Source organism: Neomonachus schauinslandi, chromosome 9 (genome assembly GCF_002201575.2).
Source record: "Neomonachus schauinslandi chromosome 9, ASM220157v2, whole genome shotgun sequence".
In the NCBI taxonomy this organism is placed as follows: Eukaryota; Metazoa; Chordata; class Mammalia; order Carnivora; family Phocidae; genus Neomonachus; species Neomonachus schauinslandi.
In genome coordinates, this window is record NC_058411.1 from 868,698 (window position 1) to 892,832 (window position 24,135).

At 59.9% G+C, this 24,135-nt stretch overlaps 2 protein-coding genes across 4 annotated transcripts in view; both read right to left on the reverse strand.

The window, feature by feature from the left end:
• Positions 1-350: 350 nt before the first annotated feature.
• PLD4 (phospholipase D family member 4) lies at positions 351-7,203 on the reverse strand. The gene is given in 13 exon segments (XM_021679932.1): positions 351-627; positions 1,136-1,232; positions 1,312-1,477; positions 1,637-1,776; positions 2,476-2,676; positions 3,257-3,384; positions 3,903-4,023; positions 4,196-4,379; positions 5,175-5,374; positions 5,682-5,707; positions 5,710-5,769; positions 6,707-6,857; positions 7,177-7,203. Coding segments are annotated over 13 exon segments (1,704 nt in total). The 3' UTR covers positions 351-424.
• A 10,757-nt stretch (positions 7,204-17,960) lies between these two features.
• Positions 17,961-24,135, reverse strand: part of CEP170B (centrosomal protein 170B) — a 32,396-nt gene continuing 26,221 nt past the window's right edge. For 2 of the 3 annotated variants that reach the window (XM_021679886.2, XM_021679887.2), the window contains exons 13-19: positions 23,550-23,793; positions 21,366-21,525; positions 20,891-21,034; positions 20,666-20,754; positions 20,214-20,307; positions 20,065-20,116; positions 17,961-19,957 (exon numbers count right to left, since the gene is read on the reverse strand). In XM_021679886.2, coding sequence (XP_021535561.1) covers positions 19,722-19,957; positions 20,065-20,116; positions 20,214-20,307; positions 20,666-20,754; positions 20,891-21,034; positions 21,366-21,525; positions 23,550-23,793 — 1,019 coding nt within the window. In that variant the 3' untranslated portion in view covers positions 17,961-19,721. The remainder of the gene's footprint in view (positions 19,958-20,064; positions 20,117-20,213; positions 20,308-20,665; positions 20,755-20,890; positions 21,035-21,365; positions 21,526-23,549; positions 23,794-24,135) is intronic. The other variant, XR_002479806.2, reaches the window with a different exon arrangement.

Sequence of the window (24,135 nt, forward strand, 5' to 3'; positions counted from 1 at the left end):
TCCCTGTGAGTGGGGACTGGGCACCGGCAGGCACCCAGAGCAGGCTTGCCCAGCAGCCTCACAGGGTCAGGGCTGCCGAACTCCAACCCGGGGCCAGGAGCAGTGGATGCAGCCCATGCGGGACTCACACAGACAGGCAGGGAGGTGCTTGTGTATTCTAAAGCCCCCCTTTGTGGGTGGGGATTGTGGGTCGGGGAGGAGCATCCTGGAAGGCTGTCTGGAGGGGGTGGGGTATAAGAGAGGCTGGTTCGGGGCCTGGGCGCAAGCAAACAGTTTGCACCTGCCAGGAGTTGGGAGGTCCTGGCCCTGAGCAGGGCTTGTGCGGACGGGCAGCTTGGAGCCCCAACAGGGGGACAGTTGGGAGGTGCAGCGGGAGGCGGCATCCACGGGGAGCTGGGGGCCGGGGCTCAGACGGAGCTGCACCTCAGCCCTGCCAAGCACAGTCCCGGCCCTGGGCTTGTCCGTCCAGGCGCACGGCATAGCGGGAATCCCAGTCTCGCTCGAACAGGCGGCGCAGCCGCTCCTGCACGGTAAGCACCCCTGGCCGGGTGCTGGAGGCTCTCTGGCTGACCACCAGGCCCACCCCTGAGGTGCTGCTGAAGTAATCTTCCGACCAGTTGGAGGTGCCTGGGGGCGGTGGATGGGGAGGGGTCCCTGGGTGACCGGGCTCCCCCAGGCCCCTCCGCAAGGCCCAGTCGTGAGGCTCAGCCACGCTCTGGGGACAGAGGGGCACAGCGGCCACCCCGCTGCCAAAAACCCCAGCGGGGGCAGCCCCACAGAGGCGGGAGGCCCAGCTAGCTCTCCACGCGTGTGGGGCTCCGTCCACGACTTCCCGGGACAGCTGTCCTGACTCAGTGTCCTGAAAACTCAGTGCTCAGGATTTTCCACCTGCCCCGGGTCCTGTGCTGGTCCTTAGAGGCCCCTGCAGACGCTCATGCCCTTCAGCAGCCCCACTGCCCTGAGGGGTCTGTGCTGGATATAAGAGCAGTGTCCCCTTGAGCACCCTGGCCTGGCCACTGCTTGGGGGGGTCACGTCCCCCTTCTGTGGGTTTATGTGGCCTCCGTGTGTCACATGCATGGGCTTGGCACCCCTCAAAGACTCCGGGTCCTGGGGCTGCGCCACCTGGCTGCTCACCTATGTAGGCCGCCTTCTCTGTGACCATGAATTTGCTGTGGTTCACCCTGCTGAACGGGATGTTGGAGTGATTTCCCACCGGCACAATGAAGACTTTCTTGGGGGCACAGAGAGGGAGCTGTCAGGAGGGGAGGGGGGCCACCTCCCCCAGCCCGGCCCGGGGAGCAGGTCCTCACCACATCCACCGAGACACCGGCCGCGGGGTTGCTGAAAGCCTGCAAGGACCGCAGGTCGGGGAACATGCTGGGGTCTGTGTGGGGCCAGCAGCTGACCAGCAGACGCACACGCACACCCCTGTCAAAGGCGGCTGTCCGCAGTGCAGTGTCCAGCACCGGCCAGTACCTGCGGGAGGGTGGGTCAGGGTCCTTGGGCCAACAGGGGCCCTGCCTGCAAGCCGTGGGTGAGCGGGGGTCCCGGCAGGAGAGGAACTGTGCCAGGAGCTGCCCACCTGCACAGCGGACCTCCACCCCCCAGGGCTGCCAGGGTCCTGCTCAGACCCACCTGGCCGGGTGGCTGAAGCGCGTGGTGGGGAAATACTCCATCACCGAGGCGTAGATGAACTCCCTGGCGCCCCCCATCACTGATAGCAGTGCTTCCAGGTCCCGGGTGCGGCCATGCGGGCAGAGCATGGGTGGCGAGGCCTGTCCAGGGAGAGAGGTCCCTGTGACCCCAGCATGCACCCCCCCTCCAGCATGTGGGAACGTGGAGGAAGACAAGAGGTGCTCCCTGGGGAGGTGGGGAGAGAGGGGGAGCGTCTACACAGGGGCCTCGGGGCTGCCCTCGGTCTTGGCAGGAAAAGCCTAGAAGCGGCAGCCTGCCCCCCACCCCAGCTCCAGGTTGGCCTGACTTCCTGGATCAAGGCAGCTGGCTGCACCAACAGAGACTTCTGTGTCTGCTCAGGTGCTCAGGCAGGGCCCCCCCCGAGGACCCCCCCCAGCTCTGATGCTGGGTCTCCAAAGACCAGCCACTGGGGCAGCTGGAGGGCTGTCTGCTCCCACGCACCAGACGGAGGACCAGCCTGCCCCATCCCCCTTCCCTGCCCGAAGACCCACAGAACCACTTGATGAGCTGGTCCTCCCCGGTCCTCCCTGGTCCTGAGCTGAAGCCCCCTGGCCCCACCCAACAGGGCGCTTGGAGGCCCCCCTCCCGGGCTGCCTGTTTCCCGTGGATGGCACGTCCTCTCCTAGAGCGGGGTCCGCGCACACCAGCCTGCTGCTGGCCGGGGGACCGCGGCCGGGTCCTGGGCGCTGGCTCCCCAGGCCGTTGCCCTGAGGCCCCGGGGGGCACCACGGCGGGGCACGGCTCCTGGGGCTCTGGCAGGCCCCCTCAGCCCCTCTTACAGAGAAGTAGGCAGTGGTGGGCAGCCCGTCAAAGCGGTCCCGGAGGGGCTGGAAGCGGTTGATGTGGGACGAGAAGTTCTGGGGCCAGGCTCTGGGGAGGACCGCCTTTGGCGCCCCCAGGACCCAGTAGGTCTGGAAGGTCTTCTCCAGGTCGAGGGCCAGGCGGCTGCAGTTATAGATGATGGCGCCCAGCTCCTTCACCTGCGGGGGGACAGGGCGGCGGCTGCGGGAGGAGGCCCCCGCCGGGCAGAGCGCGGCCCCCCACACTGGCAGTCTGCCCACCGCAGTGTCTCCTGCCGGAGTCACAACACACAGTGTGCTCGCGGGAAGCTATGAGGTGGGGGTGCCCAGGGCACCCTGCTCGTCTTGAACACCGTATGCCAATGATCAAAGCAACGCACGCTTGTTACCACAGAAGTGGAAAATGCATAAAAGAAAAATCATTCTTCGCGTCCCTGTCCCACGACAGACGCAGCTGCCTTTTCCACCACCTTTCTTGGACTGGTTTTTAATGCATTGCTTTTCCTAAGAGGGATCGTGCTTTGCAGTCTGCGTGTTTCCCTGGATAAAGTGGCTAGAACATCTTTGCGTGGGGTTAAATGAGATTCCCCAGGGTGAGCGCAGTGGCCGTGTGGAACTCTGTAACTTCCTGACCCAGGCTCCAGTAACTTGCAGCAGGGTGATGTACCCAAGGCTGCACGGGACATCGGGCCAAGCCCCCGGGAGCGCGGGCAGTGGATGGGCTCCAGGTGGGTCTCCCTTCCCCTGGCTCTGGACTCACCTGCGTCAGGGCCCGCCAGTCCATGTTGGCACTGCCCAGGTAGATGTGCCGTCCATCCACGACCCAGAATTTGGAGTGCAAAACGCCCCCGGTGAGCTTCCTCATGGGCACGAACCGCACCTGGGCACCTGGCCGGGGGTCAGGACCGTGTGGTGAGTTGGCTCTTGGGTACCAGCTTCACAGCGAGCCTGAGTCCTCACAGTGGGTCTGCTCATTTACCCTCAGGGCGGTCCTGCTAAGCCCAGGCCATCAGCGTCCCCACTTTCCAGGTGGGGCAACGGAGGCATGGACTGGCCCAGGACGCCTTGGGGCAGCCCCGCCCCAGAGCCCGGGGTTATAAGGATTGCTCCCCGGCTGAGCTCCCAGCCTGAGCCCACCCACAGGTCAAAGCAGCTGGGCTCAGGGGGCCCCGAGACCACCCTATGCTCTGCCCCATGGAGAACGACCCTCTGGCTCCTTGTAACCAGCCCTGGGTGACGGTGACTTCAAGCATGCCGCCCTGGGCCCCGGTGAACTAGGGGGGCACGGGTGGCCTTTCCAGGCCTGTCCCAGGCAGCTCTGTGCTCCTTCCTTGTCCTGTGGCGCCAGCAGGTCAGGTGCCATGCTTCCCCCCGGGCCCAGGGGCCCAGGCCGGACAGGCACCTACCTCGCGCCACCAGGACCTGCAGGTCCGTGGAGTTCTTGGCCAATGACTGGCTGCTGGTAGCCACAACCAGGGAAATGTTCTTGTCCAGCAGCTGCTCCAGCTTCTGTAGAAGGGCCTCCCCCTGCAAGGCCAGGCCAGCCATGAGGGGTGACCCCCTGCCAACTAGGAAGGACCCAGACCTCTCCCGGGAGGCCACCCTGCCCACCCACAGCTCACAGAGAGATGGACCCTGGCACCGGATGGGGCGCATGGCCTGCAGCCGTCAAGTCGGGGTGGGGAGGGCCGGGGCATACCAGCTGGGAGGACGAGTCGTTGACCCCAATGTCAGGCCCTGTGAGGGACCAGTAGAAGGAAGCCATGTGGATGCTCTCCTGGGCAGTGTCTAGCAGCTGCAGCCACGCCTGGGCCAGGGGCCGGGCAGACGGGCGGCCAGCTGCGGAGGGCAGGTCCTGGGGGATGCTCTCCACAAGGACAAGCCTGCAGAGAGAGCCCATGGGGCCTGAGCAGAGCACAGATGCCACCAACCTGCCTCATATCGTCTGCTCTGTGCCCACTGGCCAGGCCGGAGGGGTCGCTGCCGACACGGGGCCCGGGCCCAGGCCCAGGGCGCACGACAGGGAGCCGACTAGACTGGACAGGGCAGGTGTGAGCCCAGCCAGCCCGCTGGGGGCGGTGACACCCAAGGCGGGAGAGCCAGGGAGACAGCAGGGCAGGTTAGGGGCCCAGACCCCGTCCCAATCCCAGGCGGGCCCTGCTGCTCAAGAGCCGTTGCTTTGAGCAGAGATTTGGGTCTGGGCTGCCTACTGGTGGGGAGACCTTTGGAGGCGCCCAAGCTGACCCCGAGGAAGGGCTGGACCAGGAGGTGGTGGGAGCCCCTCTCGGGCTATGCGGGCTGGCCCATGCGCAGGACTCTCCCCCACAGCAGGAAGCGTGGGAAGGCAGGCGGTCCAGCAGCTGGGAACAGCAACGCCACCCCTGCAATGGGAGAGCTGAGAAGCCGCAAGCCTCAGCCCCGGCGGCACCCGGCTTCGCGGCCTCGGCGGAGCCCCCAGGGGGCGGCCTGTGTTTGTTGCAAAGAGCACCCCAAGTCCACCCGACCTCCACCCCCGCCCCAGTCCATCTGGGCCTTGGGGCCAGCCTTGCCGGCTAGCTGCATCTTCCAAGAGGTGGCAGAGGGCCGTGCTTATCCCACGGGGCAGGTCCAATGGTGGAAGCTCGCGGAGGGGCAGAGAGCACGGCCGCCCGCCCTGCAGACCTGGCAGGCTCACTCACCGGCAGGAGTCCTGCAGCTGCTGCCCGGCCTCCCCTCTCTGGGACTCCCAGGCCAGGCTGGAGCCATGGCCCCTGGACCCGGTGGGCCCTTCCCCGGGGTGCAGCTGGCCACAGGTGGGGGGAAGGTGCACCTGCCACAGGACGTAGGCGAGAGTCACGGCGCCAAGCCACAGCATGGCCAGCATTCCCAGCATCTGCAACTGGAGAAGGGTGTCACCATGGGGTCCTCAGATGGGTGGGCTGGGGTGGCCCCTCCAGTGCTGACAGAGACTGTCCCCGGCTACCGGGGAGGGCTAGGTATGCCAGGGGGGGCGGGTGGGCAAGGGATAGGGGAAGATGGCGCTGATGTGGGGGGGTCAGGTGGCCTGGGACTGTCCCTCGGGGGCCCCCCGAGACAGGGATTGGAGAATGAGGGCAGCCCTCTGGTCTGGCTGGTTTCGTCCTTGCCGCTCTGGTGCGGGGTTCTGCGAGGCTGCAGAGCCCCCTCCCTTGGGCCCCCCATTCTGCCGCGCCGGCCTCTCTGTCCTGTGGGCAGTGGGCCCTGTGGAACAGGGCCGGGCAGGGGCCACTGATGCTCTCTGCGGAGGTCTCAGCCCTGACAGGGCGACCCGGTGTCACCCACAGTCTCGGGCCCAGCGCCGGGCTTCTCCCCACTGCCCCCTGGGCGGCCTAGCCTGCAGGTGGTGACTCTGTGTGGAGCCTGGAGCTGGTGTGTGTCTGTGTGTCCGTCTGTCCCGGCCCCCAGGCTGTTTTCCCCTCTCTCGGTTTCCCTCTCAGTGGGCATCTGGGTGTCTGAGTCTCGGTTCCTGCTTTTGGCCACATGTGTGGCGAGGCCCGGAGCCATTTCTGCTTTCAGCCGCGTCCTCCTTAAGACCCGTGAAAAGCCACTTCCCTTCCCAGGGCTGGGCCCCCCGCCCGGCCCCCGGCAGCCCCCGCCTGGGATTCTGGATCCCTCGTCCTGGCTGGGAAGGCATGGCGGGGACTGAGCTGGGACCCTTCGCTGTCATGCGGGGGTGCTGGGGAGCCCGAGGTACTGTGTGGGGCTCCCCGTCTGCAGCAGGATGGCGGCCCCCTCAGGGCAGTTACTCCCACAGAGAGCTGGAAGCCAGGCAGGTTCCCCGTAGTGGCCTCAAATGTCATTGTGGGCGAAGTGCTCCCGAGTTCAGCATGCCCCCCGGGGGGTGCAGCGAGGGGCCTGAGAAGCCAGAACAAGGCCTCAGGCAGAGCGACAAAGCCCCCCCCAGAGGGGAGCCAGGATGCCCCCCACCCCTCAGAGGGGAGCTCAGGGCCTCACGCTGCTCCCCTTCCTCACAGAAGAGCCACGCTCAGGGGGCCGCCCCCCACCCCGGGGGTTCATCAGGCCTTCGCTGGCTCTCAGAGAGGCGGTCAGTGTGAAGCCCGGGGCTGGGGGCTGGTGAAGGGGGCACCAGGGACATCCTTGGACTGGTGCCCCGAGTGTCCCAGGCAGAGGGCAGGTCAGAGCCCCACAGTCCCCATCTGGGACTTGGAGCTGTCCCAGGCACCTCCCTGACCTCCGATGCCCAGAGCACATCCGCTCCTCCTCTTGGCCCCTGGGAACAGCACTGGGGCCGGGGGAGCCTGCCCCCGGGGCAGCCCTAAGGGGCTGTGGAGCTGCTCACACACTGCAGCCCTGGCAAGCCCGTGGCCCTGGGCCAGGGCCGGCTGTGGGGAGAGTGTGGCCCACTAGCTGCCAGCCGGGACCCTGCAGGCATCAGAGGTCACGGCTGCAGGTGTGGAACTTCCTGCCCTGCGGAGCGTGGGGTGAGGCTGCCAGGCCCCGGCTGGGGCAGACGGCCCGCTGTCAGCTCGCTGGGAGGCCCGGAGGCCTGGTGGTCCCCGCGGCCCAGACTGGAGGAGGACCGGGTGGTCTGTAGGCCCGGCCGGAGGCTCTGTGATCCCCTGGCCCGGGCTTGCTGGCAGCTGGCTTCCCTGGGGCCTTTGGCCTGGCTCTCCCACCCGGCCCCGGGCTCCCTGGACTCACCTCTGGGGGTCGTGCCTTGGTGTGCATCTCGCTCCAGACACAGACTGCAGGCCCTCGGCTCTCTGTGCGGGCAGCAGGCTCCGGTGATTGCCTCCACCCCCAGCCCACCTGCCTCCTCTCTGCAGCCTGCTCCTTCCCCTTCTGACCACTTCCTCTTCGTCCCGAGTACCTCCCTCTGCACCCCGGACAGACAGACATCTGGAGCTGGGTGGGCCAGCCAGAGGGTGGGGCTGGGAACTTTCACCTCCAGAAAAAATCTCTGTCCCTGGCCCCATCTCCCAAGGTGGAGGCATTCTCTAGCCACAGGCCCGGGCGTCAGTTGGGCTCAGTGTAAGCCAGAGACCAAAGGAGCCTTGGCTTGAACAGGATTGTTCGTTTCTCTCTCACGCTAACCAGGTTCAGGGGCCGGTGGCCTAGAGACTGTATTTGCTTCACAGCAGTGGGGGGCCGGGTCCCTCCAGGCCCCTCCTCAGGAATCCTAGCTCCCAATACCTAGGGTTGACTAGCAGCCTCGTGGCCCCACAATGGCTGCTGGAGGTCAGCCATCAGCTCTGTGTTCCCAGGAGCATAGTTCTGGCTTCCCTTAGTCTGTTCAGGCTGCTATAACAAAACACCACGGACTGGGCGCCTTGTAAATAGCAGACATTTGCTCCTCACAGCTCTGGGGGCTGGGAGTGCAAGGTCAAGGCGCCGGCAGGTTGGGTCCTGGTTCTCTCCTTGCTGTGTCCTCCCAAGAGGGAAGGGCTGGGGGCTCTCTGGGGGCTCTTTCATAAGGCACTAATCCCATCACAAGGGCTCCACCCGTCTGACCTGGCCACCTCCTGGAGGTCCACCTCCCCTCCCCACAGAGTCTCTTCTCCTCTTCCCTGCTCCCGGGCGCTGGGAGTGAGGCAGAGATGGTTCGTCCTGCAGGAACGCCATCTGGGGGCGGCAGGGACCACAGGTCCTGCTGACTCTCAGCTCCCCAACGAGTGAGTGATGCTACATCTGACTGTTAGAAAAATGTGCTTCCGGCCTTGCTCCCAGCAAGCACCCAGGGCTAATGCTCGGGCGCCTTGCAGATTCCTGGTTCCTTATCAGCCTGCACCTGGGGGGCGCAGACCACTGGTTTCCTGCGTTATTCCCTCTGCATTTGCCTGGCCAACAGCCTTCGGTAAGAAGTTTCCAACTCAGCCGAAACATTACAAGGGCTGTCTTTCTTTTCTTGCTTTTTAATTTTATTATCCACCTTCCCCTGTTTTGTCGAGATGTAACTGACATATAACATATTGGTTTCCAGGGTACAACATAACTAACGATCAAGATTTGTATATACTGCAAAATGACCACCATGAGGGGTTCGGTTAACAGCCGTCACCTCACAGGAACGTTTAAGACGTGCTCTCTTGGCAGCTTCCCAGGATACAGCACCGCGCTCACCGCATTGCCCATCCCATCCCAGGACCCCTGGATGACGGAAGGTGTGTCCTCACGTCCCCTCGCGTTCTCCCCCCTCCCCCACCCCCTGCACCTGCCAGTCCGTGCTCTGTATCTGTGAACTCGGTTTTTTCAGATTCCACACCTGGAAGTGATCATACGGTATTTGTCTTTCTCTCACTCAGCTCGCTTCACAGTATGCCCTCCAGGTCCATCCACGTGGCAGGATTTCTTTCTTTTTTATGGTTGAGTGGTATTCCACCGTGTGTGTGAATACACGCCACACCTTCTTCATCCATCCGTCTGCTGATGGACACGTGCGTCGTCCTCACGTCTCAGCTGCTGTGGATCACGCCGCAGCGGACATGGGGGTGCACGTCTTGCTCGGGGACCACAGCAAGCTTTTCTTCCCTGCTTTGGGTTTGTACTTATATCTCTTCTCTCTTACATGGAAACTTTTGCTTCCTAACATTAAAATAATTACTTATTAGCTTTGGCTTATAACAGGTTTAACACAATTTCCAAGTAACAATTCTAATATCACTACAAACAATAATACTACGAACTGAAATTTAAGACTTCTCTGCAAGGGTTTTCTTGCTGTTGTATCTGACCAAGGATGTGAAAATCAAGCACCATGTTCTTTTTTTTTTTTAATTTTTTTTTTAAAGATTTTATTTATTTATTTGACAGAGAGAGAGAGAGAGTAAGAGCAGGAACACAAACAGGGGGAGCAGGAGAGGGAGAAGCAGGCTTCCCGCGGAGCAGGGAGCCCGATGTGGGACTTGATCCCAGGACCCTGGGATCATGACCCGAGCCGAAGGCAGACGCTTAACGACTGAGCCACTCAGGCGCCCCAAGCACCATGTTCTAAAGTCAGTCTTTTAAAACCAAAGCAAGAGGCATCACGATGCCTGACTTCAAGCTATATTACAAAGCTGTCATCGTCAAGACAGTATGATACTGGCACAGAAACAGACACATAGATCAATGGAACAGAATAGAAAGCCCAGAAATGGACCCTCAACTCTATGGTCAACTGATCTTCGACAAAGCAGGGAAGAATATCCAATGGAAAAAAATCTCTTCAATAAGTGGTGTTTGGAAAACTGGACAAGCCACATGCAGAAGAATGAAACTTGGCCATTCTCTAACACCATACACAAAGATAAACTCAAAATGGATGAAAGACCTCAATGTGAGACGGGAATCCATCAAAAGCAGCAACCTCTTCAACATCGGCCGCAGCAACTTCTTGCTCGACACGTCTCCAAAGGCAAGGGAAATAAAAGCAAAAATGAACTATTGGGACTCCATCAAGATAAAAATCTTCTACGCAAGCAAAGGAAACAGTCAACAAAACTAAAATGCAACCCACTGAATGGGAAAAGATATTTGCAAATGACACTACAGATAAAGGGCTTGTTTCCAAAGATCTATAAAGAACTTCTCAAACTCAACACACAAAGAACAAAGAATCCTGTCAAGAAATGGGCAGAAGACAGACACTTCTCCAAAGAAGACATATAAATGGCTAACAGATGCATGAAAAAATGTTCAACATCATTAGCCATCAGGGAAATACAAATCAAAACCACACTGAGATACCACTCTACACCCGTTAGAATGGCTAAAATTAACAAGACGGGAAGCAACGATGTTGGTGAGGATGCGGAGAAAGGGGAACCCTCTTACACTGTTGGTGGGAATGCAAGCTGGTGCAGCCACTCTGGAAAACAGTATGGAGGGTCCTCAAGATGTTAAAAATAGAACTACCCTATGACCCAGCAATTGCACTACTAGGTATTTACCCCAAAGATACAGATGTAGTGAAAAGAAGGGGTACGTGCACCCCAATGTAGGGTATTATGCTAAGCAAAATAAGCCAGAGAAAGATAATTATCATATGATCTCACTCATATGTGGAATTTAAGAAACAAAACAGATGAACATAGGGGAAGGGAGGGAAAAATAAGATAAGATGAAATCAGAGAGGGAGGCAAACCATAAGAGACTTTTTTTTTTAAAGATTTTATTTATTTATTTGAGACAGAGAGAATGAGAGAGAGAGCACATGAGAGGGGGAGGGTCAGAGGGAGAAGCAAACTTCCCACTGAGCAGGGAGCCCGATGCGGGACTCGATCCCAGGACTCCAGGATCATGACCTGAGCCGAAGGCAGTCGCTTAACCGACTGAGCCACCCAGGCGCCCGCATGCTTCCATTTATTTTTTTTTTTTAAAGATTTTATTTATTTATTTGAGAAAGAGAGAATGAGAGAGAGCACATGAGAGCGGGGAGGGTCAGAGGGAGAAGCAGACTCCCCGCCGAGCAGGGAGCCTGATGCGGGACTCGATCCCGGGACTCCAGGATCATGACCTGAGCCGAAGGCAGTTGCTTAACCAACTGAGCCATCCAGGCGCCCACCATAAGAGACTCTTATCATAGAAAACAAACTGAGGGTTGCTGGAGGGAGGTGGGGGGATGGGGTAACCAGGTGATGGGCATTAAGGAGGGCATGTGAGGTAATGAGCACTGGGTGTTATATGCAATGGATGAATCACTAAATTCTACCCCTGAAACTAATAATACACCCTATGTTAACTAACTTGAATTTAAATAAAATTTTCAAAGAAGAAAAAAAAGAAAGTCAGTGTTCTTCCCCAGGTGAGCATCTACCTGGAACGGGTTATTGGGTAAGGCACGAGACCCGTTTTCCTGGTGGATAATTAGGAGTCCTCTTGTGCTGTTCTGCTGGCTCTGTGTTTATCAAGTCTCCAGATGTGTGTGGGTCTTCCTTTTCTCTTCCGCTGATGTGCTCACCCTGGCGCCCAAGCGGCCCTGCCCCATCCCCGGGGTGCCCGCGAAGGCTCCGGGGACCGGTAGACCAGTCCCTCCCCTTCACTAGGACCACCACGTGCTTCGCACACATCCATCGAGATAACCCTGCATTTTCCTCCTTGAATCTGTTAATGAAGTAAATCAGGGATTTTCTCAGGTTAAATTAACCTTGGGGTCCTGGGATAGCCCCGTAAGAACCGTGACCTACATTGCGTGCGGTTGGATTGGCTTCAGCAATAAGGGATTTCCAATTGTACATCTGTGCTCACAACTACCGCTGGTGACACGTCGTGTTTCCCTTCATGCGTCACCTGGTCTTGGTATTTAAATATATTAGAGTCCTAGGGGCGCCTGGGTGGCTCAGTCAGTTAAGCCTCCAACTCTTGATTTCTGCTCAGGTCATGATCTCACGGTCATGAGATCCAGCCCACACTGGGCTCCACACTGGACATGGAGCCTTCTCAAGATTTTCTCTCTCTCCCTCTGCCCCTACCCCACCACTTGAGCTCTGTTTCTCTCTCTCAAAAAAAAAAAAAAATTATATTAGAGTCCTAGAATGAATTGGGTATGCACCCTTTTATTCCTGTATTTTGAACTTTGTAAAACAGGCTAAAATACTCTTTTTTAATTTGGGTGGAGCATGGAAATCTTAGATCGTTTACATCTTTGTGGGAAGATTGTAAATTATGAATTCAATTTCCTTAATGGTTATAGGACCATTCAGGCTCTCTGTTTCTCTGAGAGCCAACTTTGGCAAATCACATTTTTCTAGGAATGTGTCCTTTTGTTTAACGTTGCAAGCTGTCTTGACAAAGGTTATTCACGATGCTTGCCTTCCTAGCCGTTCACTCGGGCACGTCCACAGGGATGACCCCTTTGCATTCCTCAGACTGGCTTTGTGCCTCTTATCTTTCTTCCTCGGTCACTGGAGATCTTGCCAGAATTTTGGCGATTTTATTTTTTTTCCAAGAAATCAACTTTTATATTTTTTGTTTTCTCTCTGTTATGGTTCCATTTTAAATTTATTCCCGTTTTTCACCTTTATTACATCCATTCTTCTACTTCCCGTCATATGTTTCTGTGGCTATTTTTCTGCCTTAAGCTGCGTGTTTGGCTCTAATTTCCAGCTGTTCCTTTGCTGCTACAAAGTGCCTAAGGGATCCATTTTCTGCAGACCTCTGCTTCCGCTGTGCCCCATGATCTCCTATGTGACTCGGCCGGTATTTACTTCTGAGTATTTTACATTTTTTACTGTTTTTTCTTTTACCTGTGAATGATCTGGAAATCTGGTTTAGGGGCACCCGGCTGGCTCGGTTGTTGGAGTGTGTGACTCTTGATCTCAGGGTCGTTTGTTCAAGCCCCATGTTGGGTGTAGAGATTACTTAAAAATAAAATCTTAAAAAAAAAAAAAAAGAAATCTGGTTTAAGATTTCCGAGTGTATGTGAAGCTCTTTCTTCATCACTGATTCCTAGTTTAATCGAGTTTGGGTTAGAAAACAAGGCCCGCGCCACACTGTATCTTTAACGTTGGTCAAGAACAGGCCTCATGTGCACATGTGTGCTCAGGATCTGTACATGTGTTTGAAAAGAACGCACAGCCTCCGCTGGGGAGGGTCTGGGGTCTAGATCCATCTTTAAATCCAGCTCACGGATGTGCTTTCAGATCTTACACATCACTTGTTAATGTTTCGTCTCCTTGGCCCAGGAATGACTGGGAGACTGTGCCAGTCTGTGGATTCCCACGCACACTCCTGCTTCCCGCGGTGAAGTCTGCACTTCCGGTGTCTCTGCTTCCCCCAACTAAACCACCTGTCACCATGCTCTCACTTTCCCTCGTAACAGCTTCTGTCTTAAAATCTATGCTGTCCGATTTTAATTTAGTTTAAATTTGTGTGACTTTTTAAAAATATCCTTCTACCTTAGGCTGATGTGCCTTCTTGAATTTCAGATCTGTGTCTAGTAAGTAACAGAGCTGGAATTTAATTTTTTATTTTTTTATTTTTTTAAGATTTTTATTTATTTATTTGACAGAGAGAGACAGTGAGAGAGGGAACACAAGCAGGGGGAGTGGCAGAGGGAGAAGCAGGCTTCCCAAGGAGCAGGGAGCCCGATGTGGGGCTCGATCCTGGGACCTGCGATCACAACCTGAGCCAAGCTGAAGGCAGACACTTTTAAATTTATTTATTTATTTATTTACTTGTGACAGAGAGAATGAGAGACAGAGAGCATGAGAGGGAGGAGGGTCAGAGGGAGAAGCAGACTCCCCGCTGAGCAGGGAGCCCGATGCGGGACTCGATCCCGGGACTCCAGGATCATGACCTGAGCCGAAGGCAGACGCTTAACGACTGAGCCACCCAGGCGCCCCTCCAGGCACAGAATTCTTGATAGACAGTTATTTTCCCTGGAATCCGAGGTCCTTAGGGTTCTGTTATTGCTGAGAACTGCCATCATTCCTGTGTAAGGGATTTCTTTACTCTGTGGTTGTTTTTAAAACATTCTCCTTGTCTGTGGTGTTCTTCACTGTTACTAGGGTGTAGCTAGGTGGTTTCCTTTTTTTTTTAAGTTTATTTATTTAAGTCATCTCTACACCCAATGCAGAGCTCGAACTCATGACCCCGAGATCAAGAGTCACACGCTGTATGGACTGAGCCAGCCGGGCGCCACCAACAGTTTCCTTTTCTGATCCCGTGTGGCACATACCGCGTGTGCTTCCCGTGCCTACGGAGCGTGTTCGCCGGCTTGCCGGAGCTCCTGCAGCACAGAGCTGCGCCTCGGCGGCTCACACAGCAGGCATTTACTGTCCCAGCCTTGGAGGCTGGAAGGGCCAGTCCCCCCGGGCTCGTTGTTCCTTCTTTCTAGAACTTAGAAGGATGCGGGGGCAAGGTTTCTGAGTTAGACTGAGGAAAGAAGGAGCTGACACCGAGTCCCGAGACCCAGAAGGTCCCCTTTATGATGAAGCCGCCCCCCAGGTGACCCCTGATGCTCCCACATCTTCAGGGGTACGGTCCGACTCCCTGTTTTAATCGTGTCCTTGCAGGTGAGGTCTGGCAGGACCCCACACGGGTGGGAAAGGTTTACGGTTATTATCCTCACAGCCCGCACGGGACCCCCGGGGCAGCACGAGGCTTGGGCACAGGCGGAGGGGGCAGCTGGGAGCACTGCTTGCCCGCGGTTTCTGCGGGAAGGAGAGCGGGGCCGGGGAGCAGCCTTAGGCTACGCATGCCCCTGGGGAGTCCGTGAGCCTGTGTTCCGCGGTGTGAATGCGGAGCTTACAACTCTCTCAAGGCTCCTGGTGTCCATCGTGAGGACCAGTTTGCTTGGAGCTGATTGTAATAAAACATCAGTTTATAGAAATGACAAGAATGGCTGATTCACTGCAGCCCCCTGGTCCGGTGTGGCCTCTCCACAAGTCCGTGGGCTGCACACCGGGCTGCTCTCATGAGCACGTCATCCGCTTCACCCCACGTCTACCCACGGGCCCCCTTCACACAACAGAGTTTGTTTCCTTTTGTTTTTTACCCAAAGCGGAGGTGGACACCAACAGGTTTCCGCAAGTTCATTCGCCGGCAAATGGGTTGTCCACCTTTGGGTGCTGATGGGGTGAGTGGTCCTCGATCACTCCCAGCATTGGGCAGACCCCCCAGTGTCGGGCAGGTCCCCCCAGCTGGGGCAGAACCCCCAGCATCACACAGATCCCCCAGTGTTGGGCAGGCCCCCCAGTGTCGGGCTGGCCCCCCAACATCGGGTGAACCTCCAGCATCATGCAGATCTCCCAGCATTGGGCAGGCCCCCCAATGTCGGGCAGGTCCCCCAGCATCGGGCGAACCCCCAGCTGAGGCAGAACCCCCAGCATCAGGCAGACCAGGGCCTAACCGGGCCTCACCAAGCTGCAACCGTGGCCCCAGTCCAGCCAAGGCGTGCTCCGTGGAGTCTGACAAAGCATTTGCGTGTGTTTTCGTCATCCTTTATCCACATCTTGCTCTTCGAAGTCCTGAATCCACCACGTGGCTGGAAGCAAACTCCCTCGCCTTCCCCTCCCTGGCCGGCCACCCTGGCATCTAACGGGATGCTGGGCTTTGAGCCTGCTGCTAAGTGTTCTCTCCACCCTCTGAACAAAAGGAACTGTGCTTCCAACAACTGCCTCGGGGATTCTGTTCATTTACCTCTGGGGTGCCAGCCCCCTTTTCTGGGGGATGCTCCTCAGTCACTGTCATGGTCTCCTGCTCAGGGGCTACTGAGATGTGCCACCCATTTACCGGTTTCTTCACTTGGTGGGTTTGCACACCCCTCCTTCTCCAGGCTCAGCTCCCATCCTTCCTGGATTCTTGCATCCCGGCTGGGAAAGCAGGAAAGCTCCAGGCTTCACCGTCCGAGAATGTCTCTCCCTCACTCTGGAATGATGGTTTAGCTGGGTGACAATTCTCTTCCAGTCGCTGAAGGTCCCGACCTCGGACGCGGCTCCCCGTGGAGGAACGGGCGTCCGTCCACCTGCTGTCCCTCTGAAGGCTGCTTCTCTGACCTCCCTGTTTGCTTTGAAGGTTTTCTCTCTGTCTTCGGTCTTCTGGGTTTCAGCGTGGCGTGTCCAGGTGAGGATGGTTCTCATCCACCCACCTTGGGGCTTGGAGCTCTTAAAGTGGAGGATTTATGCCTGTGATCATTTCTAGAACATTCTCAGCCGTTATCTCTTTGGCTATGGCCTCTGCCTATTTTCTGTATCCTCACATTGTGAAACTCAGGCGAAGTGTGTGCTGAGCTTCTACGCCCCGCGTCCTGTGCCTCCGACTCTCCTTCCCTGCTGCGGGTCTTCACCTCAACCTTTGCGTCCTGCTGACGTCCAGCCGCCTCAGGTGCGTCTTTAGCTCTGTTTACTAGCTGCTCAGCATTCTCTGAGGTTTCCATTTCTCACCGCAGGTTTTTTTCTCCCACCCAGAGCCTGGGAAAGAGATGAGCTTCCCTGCTCTCTCCCGGGGCCCTGGGTAGGGTTCTCTTACCCTTCTCCCTGTGCGTACAGCCTTGAGGACACTCAGCTCTGAGCAGGATTCTTAATTTCACCTCTGCTCCTGCTGGGCACGAGTCCTCTGTCCTGAGTGCGTGTGGACAGACAAAAAGTAACAAAATTGGTAGACCCCAGCAAGACTGAGCAAGAGAGAGGGAAGGTATGAATCACCACTATTTAGGGTGAAAATGAGAGCACGAAAACAGGTCCTACAGACACTAAAAAGAAAGCAAGAGAATATTATGAACAATTTTATGTTAATACATTCATTTTCCATTCCTCATTACTGTTTTGAATTCTTACTGCAGTATAATGTACACATGTTGGAGGGTGCAGATTTTCAGGTGTACAGAGCTGATGTGGGGAACAGAGCTGGTGTGGGGAACAGAGCTGGCGTGGGGAACAGAGCTGCATTGGGGAACAGAGCTAGCGTGGGGAACAGAGCTGGATTGGGGAACAGAGCTGCATTGGGAACAGAGCTGGTGTGGGGAACAGAGCTGCACTGGGGAACAGAGCTGCTTTGGGGAACAGAGCTAGCATGGGGAACAGAGCTGCATTGGGGAACAGAGGTGGCACGGGGAACAGAGCTGGTGTGGGGAACAGAGCTGGATTGGGGAAAGGAGATGGCGTGGGGAACAGAGCTGCATTGGGGAACAGAGCTAGCGTGGGGAACAGAGCTGGATTGGGGAACAGAGCTGGACTGGGGAACAGAGCTGGTGTGGGGAACAGAGCTGATTGGGGAACAGAGCTGGATTGGGGAACAGAGCTGGCGTGGGGAACAGAGCTGGTGTGGGGTACAGAGCTGGGTTGGGGAACAGAGCTGGGTTGGGGAACAGAGCTGGTGTGGGGAACAGAGCTGGATTGAGGAACAGAGCTGGATTGGGGAACAGAGCTGGTGTGGGGAAGAGCTGGCGTGGGGAACAGAGCGGACACCAGGGACTCCCGTGCTGTGGTCGAGAGGCCTGGAGAACAGGGTCTGTGGCAGCTCGCCTTGTGGGCTGACAGCAGGCTGAACACTTTCCCCAGCCCACTTGTCCAGCTCCTCTGGGTCCTCCCTGCAGCTGGAGTTGGGGGATGCGACCCTGCCCCCTGCCAGGGTCTAAGACCGGAGGCCCTAGGCACTCAGCAGTGTGACGTCACCACAGCCCTGGTGTCAAGTTGGGCATGCTCCAAAGCCATGAACCGCGGGGAGGAACTGGAAGGAGCTGTGGCTCGGCAATCGGTGCCCATGCCCCTCGGCTGGTACATGTCTGCAGAACAGCCTACCTGAGGGTGCTTCTGGTCGTCCTGTCCTTGAATGGCTGCAATAAAATAACTTCTCTTTTGAGGAGCAAACGTCTGAAATTTCCCTGCTGCTTTCTCGCCCACAGCACCCCCTGGTGGCAAGGTCTGGGCATTGCAGCATGCCTGGTCTGGGGGTAAAATGGGATTTCCTGGCGAACGAAGGGAGACCCGCGGGCCAAGCATCCCCACCCCAGACACCAACGGTGGAGAAAGGAGCTCAAGGTAACAGACGCCGGGATCTTTGCCATGTGGTAGAATGATTTATTAGAACAAATTCCATGACAACTCATATAAAATAACCGTTTTCTGAAAGACATCCATGAGACCACCTGAGGACACACATACAGAAGTACCTCCAAGAAGCCAGACAAATAAGTTACCGGTCCCAAGTCGAAGGCTGGAAGGGGGAGGAACAGGAATTTGTGAATAAAAAAACGTGTACGGCAATCACTGAGGGTGGGTGCATGAGAATGGCCACTGTTCGTTTCCAGGGGACAGGCTGTGGGCAACTGTGTGGGGCATGCAGGAGGCCGGAGGGGCCCAGCGCCGCCTCCGTGTGGACACAGCAGGCTCGAGGGGCGGGGTCCCGGCAGGGAGCCCCCCACCACTCACACACATACGTAAACATCACGGGGGGGGCACAGGACCCACGCACGCGACTCCACGTCAGCTAAATGTAAACACAGAGACACACATCACCCGTGGCGGCCCGGACTCACACCCACTGGCCCCGGGCCCCATCCCGCAATCGCCACTCACACAGGTACCAGGCACGGTGCAGAGCGACCCGCCCCCACCTGCCAGCCCACGGGCTCTTTGGCTTAGAGGCTCCAGAAACATCCCCCCTGCCCCGGGGGGGTGCTCTGCCCACCCGGCATGTTCCCCGCTGAAAGAACCCTGAGAAGGCAAGACTGTCCCTGGGGGCCCCTCCCTGCCCCCCACCCCCACCCCCCATGGGACCAGGAGCACAGCAGCCTGCAGGGCCCCGAGCTGGCTGCAGACACCCCAGGAATGCCCACAGCATCAGGCAGGACGGGGGTGAGGGCTGGGGGAGCGGGTGCGGCCCAGGGAGCTTCTGGAAGCCTGGTTTCCCGCCCCCTCGGTCTAGTGCCCCCCTCCCTCCCCCAGCCCCCAGCCCAGGACCGCAGGAAGCCAAGTGCAGGAGCCCGGCCTCCGTGGCTGGGCGGAGCCGCCCCACGCTGTGGACACGCGCCTGGGCGAGCCGTGAGCCTGGGCGCACGTGTCCGGCATGGGCGTGCCTGCGTGCTTGGCCCGCGTGGCCGCAGCCTGCACGCGCAGTGGGCTTGGCAGTTGCATTGGCACCCAAGGCTTGAAGTAGTGGGGTTCCGCCCCAAACGCCTCCACAGGCCACATCCCCGCCCCAGGCCCCCCGACCCCGGGGCAGCGGGGAGCCGCCCGGCCCTCGGCAGAACTGGCTGCGAGTGCACTGGCCGGGGGCACCCTGCCCTCGGGTCCCGGGGCTTCAGCAGCCCCTCCCGGCTCCGTGTTTGGCACTGAATGACCGCCCCCACCCCCAGCCCAGCCCCTCTTCCTCCGCCTGGCCCCGGCCCGCACACAGGGACGGGACACGTAAGCCCACGGGAGCCCTCAGCAGAACAGCCGCCCCAACACAAGAGGCGGGGTGAGGGCCTTCCAGGCCCGGGGGCTGCTGCAGTGGCCCAAGCCCCTCTTTCCTTAAAAGCTAAAGACAGAAATAACAGCAGTGGGGAGGAGGCGGGGTACACACCTGTGACGCCAGCCCTTGGCGGAGGCCACAGCAGGAGCTGGGCCAGGAGGCCAGCGGGGTTGGCCACAGGGGCTGGACCGTCCAGCTGGGGCGCCGGCTGGGAGCTAGGGAGGGGTGTGGGCACAGAGGCACCTGCCCACAGGGTTATGGCACATGGGGGTCTGTGGCGAACGGTCCGCAGCCGGGAAGGGCCGTGGCGGCAGACAAGGGGTGCCGGAGGTGCTGGACCCAGGGCACGCGGAGGCCGCCCCGGCCCCGGCCGCCTAGATCAGGAACCTCTCGGCATCGGGGAGGAAGTCGGGCAGGAAGGCAGGGTCCGGGAGGCCCGGGGACCCGCAGTTCACCCGCTGTGGGAAGCTCCTCAGAGGCAGGGCCGAGGGGGGCGAGGATGGGCTCTGGGCAGCCGGCCGGCCTTTCCCCAGCTGGGCCGAGCCCGTGGAGCCCCGGTTCCCGGTCAGCAGGTCCAGGTTCCCGCTGGGGTCCACGATGGCGTTGATGACTGCAGGGGCGGGGAGGGTCAGGCCGGCCGGCAGGTCCTTCCTGCCTCCCGGCCCACCCCGGGGTCCCTCTGCTGGTGCCTCGGGCAGCACCTGGGGCCACACCCACCTTCCAGTTGCTTCTGCACGCGCCTCAGTTCTTTCAGGATGGAGCTGATCTCCTGGAAGCGGGCGGGAGGGGGCAGATGGAGCAGGGCCGCCAAGGGGGTCACACCCCACTCCCTGCAGCCCGGCGGCTGGGCACAGGCCGGCCCTCACCTTGTTGGATGTCTTCAGGATGGGCACCTCGTTCTCCGAGTTGATTCTGGCTTCCACCTCCTCCCAGGCACGCCCTGTGTTCTGAAAGAGGATCCTGCCGCCGAGGGGGGACGCAGAGGACAGTGATGATGGAGCCCAGACACAGGCAAGCCCAGACCCCCCCCGCCTGGGCCCAAGGGGAAACACAGGCCCAGCGCCGGAACGGGGCTGGCTGGAGCCAGAGTCCCGGCCTCTGGGCCTGATGTGCGGAGGGCTGGGCTGGAGGCTGGGGTCATCCTGGGGCTCTGGTTCCCGGGAGCCGGGCATGCGTGTGTGCACGGGCACCCCCTGGGTGGTGTCCCCCCCGCCACCACTGCAGGTCCTCGCCGATGGGTGTATGTTCGTGTCTGTGTCTGAGGGGAGTCTGGGGGGCGGCTCCCACTGGCCCACAGAGCTTGCGGGGCCCTACGCACTTCATCTTCTCGGCGAGGTGCTCCGTGTTCTCCCGGATGGCGTGGGACAGCTGGGACACGGGGTTCAGCATCAGGTTGTCAAAGATCACCTGTGAGGACCAGTGTCAGCATGACGCCCGGGAGCCCTCCGGAAGGCCCTGCTCCCCAGGCACACCCCAGCGCCCGGCCGGGAGGGCCCCGTGCGCGCAGCCAGGCCAGCTCTCTAAGGGGCGGGGGGGTGCCTGCCTCCTCGCGGCTCCGAGGCCGCATCTTGCTGGCGAGGGGGTCCTCACAGCGGTCGTTCATGTTCTGGTCCAAGTCTCGAGAGCTCAGGGAGCCAGGGGGCACCTTCTGGAAGTTGAGGCTGGCCTCGGGGATGCGCTGCACCAGCTGCAGACAAGGGCAGGTGGTGAGAGCCCTCCGGGGTGGGGGCATGGCGAGCAGGGGCAGACACCATGCCTCCGCCCCGACAACAGCAGGGCGACGGAGTGGACCCCAAGCCCAGTCCGCTGGGGACCCCGGGACGCCCCAGCCCCCAAGGAAGGCGGATCCCAGCCCCCGTGCTTCAGGGCGGCCGTGTCGGGAGCCGAGCATGGGACGCACAGCCTTGGCGAGGGCTCGTGGCTCAGACCGCCCGGGCACGCAGCTGTGCGGGGCGGGGCCGACGCGGCCAGGACCAGGGGACCAGGCCAGACCTCAGCAGGGTGGTGGTGGGGCGTACCTCCTCACGGGCGGAGATGGTTGAAGCAGGGGTGCTGGGCACGTTGCTGAGGGAGGGGCTGCGGGCGGGTCCCGGCGAGCCCAGCGAGTCGCCGTCCCCAGCCACGTCGTGGATCTCCCGGGCCAGGATGGCCACATCCTTCACTAGTGTCTGGCTCAGCCTGAACCCACAGGAAAGAAGGCGGGTCCTGTAGGGTCCTCCTGGGCAGGGCGCCAGCGTTGGGGAGGTCGGGGGGGTTGGCAGCCTGAGGGAAACCTTCCCGGGCCGCCCTCCCCTCTCAGGTGGAGGCAGGAGCCCTTCCCAAGAGGCAAGTGCAGGGTGAGGGGCAGGGGCCGAGGGCATGCAGCCTCTAGCCTGGCCCAAACTGTGCCCAACCAGCCACTGGCAGTGCCAGACAGACAGGGCCCCAAAGAACGCTCAAGTGTCTGATGCCCCAAGAAGGGTGGCAGAGGTGGGGCTGGGGCTGGGCAGGAAGGGCGGGCAGAGGCACCCCCACGCTCCAGAGCAGGCCACACCTTCCCCTCTGGCCACCCAGGCCCTACTCTGCAGGCAGGGACACTGAGGCAGGGAAGGGGTCACAGACAAGGATCAGAGGCAAGCAACGAGTGAGACAGGCAGGCGGAGACCAGGAACCTCCCCGCAGGGGAGGAGGGAGGCCACGGGAGGCCAGGCTCCCAGGCCCAGCCCGGCCCCACTCACACCCCACACAGGTTAGGCATGCTTCCCCACCAGGCTCTCAGGCCACCCGGAAAAGGACAGGGGCCAGCAGGGACCAGGAGCACCTTCTACCCCTTAGTGCCCACGAAGTCCCCAGGCTGAGCGCTGTCCTCTAAGCACATCAGGTCCCCCAACCAGCCTGTCCTGTGGACTAGAGCCCTCGGCCCAGGCTGGGGGTACAGGAGTCCCTTGTCACTGTCCACACCGCTCCCTTCCCTCGAGGACGCATGAGCAACACCCTCAAGGTTCCTCGGCACATCACTGCTGCAGTCGCCCAAGTGACAGGGCCTCCAAGGCCCACCAAGGCCCAGCGACCACCCTCAGCTGTTCCAGCATGCTTGAGACGCCACCCAGCCGGCCCTCAGGGCCTATCCTCTCCCATCGCCACCTGCAGCCCTGCCTGGCATGGCCACCCGAGCTCAGCCCCACCCAGAAATGCTGAGCACAGCTGGAGAAAACTATCCCGGCCAGCCCCTACCTCCCCAGCAAGGCTGACCTGGGCCCCCTCAAGATGGCGGCCCCCCAACTGGGTCCCACCTTCCCTACATCCAGAAAACACAGAAAGACGTCCCTCAAAGTCACGGATGCCAAACGGACGTGTGGCCCTGCCTTAGCACCAGCCCCCACGTCCTCTCTCCGGCCCCCAGCACATCGGGATGCCCAAGCCTGCCCATTCTGGGGCAGAGGCCCAGAAACCCACAGGGGCTCCTCCATCCCCCCTCCTCGCCTCTCTCACCCAGCAGCCTCCTTCCAGAACCCTCACTCTGCCTCCTCAACAGTCCGCCCCCTCGTCAGCCCTGTGCACCACCCCCCGCATCCTGGGAGCTCTGTCCCCGGCCCTCTTCATGCCCTGCAGGTCCTCTCCACTCAACCTCCAGCTGCCATGGCCTCTGTTGCCATCTCTGTGTCTCCACCCCCACGGACCATTCTCCCAGGAACCACCTGCCTCTGGGTCACCTTTCTAGGAGGCTCACGGGCTCAAGCTCAGCATCCTCAGCACCAAACACTCACCACTCACCCATCCCCGGACTCCTCCTGCCCCCGCACGAGCCCCACAGAACCCAAGCACTGTAGCCCTGACCACTGCTCAGTGCAAGACCACTCCCCAGTCTCCACCACCTCTGCACCAGCCTCCCTGCTCCTGGCCTGGAAGTGACCCAGGAAATAACCACATGACAGTTCATCTTTAACAAAAATAGTACAGTTCTTCCTCATACCAGAGCGCCCACACCCTCCTGGACAGATCTGCATTCATCCACCTGCCCACCCATCCATCCATCACCCACCCAATATCCACCTACCCCCCCCCCCCCCCCCCCCCCCCCCCCCCCCAGCCACCCCTCCATCGACCAGCCCTTGCTGAGCTCCTTCGGGAAGAGAGTCTCCAGCCCAGGCCCTGGCCTGGGGGTGCCCTTGGCCCCAAGGTGAGGGGCACTCTGGCTCGAAGGCTCCCCGAGTTGGGCTCACCTGGCAATCTCAGCGATCTCTGCCGTCTGCACAATAAAGCCGTAGGGATCAGGATCTTCTTCCTCGTCATCTGTGTCCCGGGGGATGGGGGCCCGGGAGCGAGTCCGGTTGGAGCTGCCAGACCGCGGGGTCTGCGTGGCTGTTGAGGCATGGGACTGTGTGTGTGTGGGGGAGCCGTGGTGGGAGCCGTACTCCTCCTCGGATGTGGACGTGCAATCCGAGCCCTGCTGCCGGCGACGCGTGCCTTGGGTGCACGAGTTGTTTCCAGAAGCAAGAACAGAACAAAGCAGCGCTCAGCACCCTGTGGCAGCCCCGGGTCCTTCCAGACGAGCGCCCAGCACTGCAGGACAAGCCGCTGCAGCTGCCCCCCCCCCCACGCCCAGAGGCCTAGCAGCTGAAGCGCCAACAGGTACAGAGCTCCACGGCTGTGAGGCCACCACCAGCCCAGAGGCACGAGGAGGAACGGGCAGGGATGGGCAGGATCAGGGAAGGACAAGGACTGATGGGCAGGGATGAGCAGGGTCAGGGAACGATGGGGAGGGATGGGCAAGGTCAGGGAAGGACAGGGATGGATGGGCATGGATGG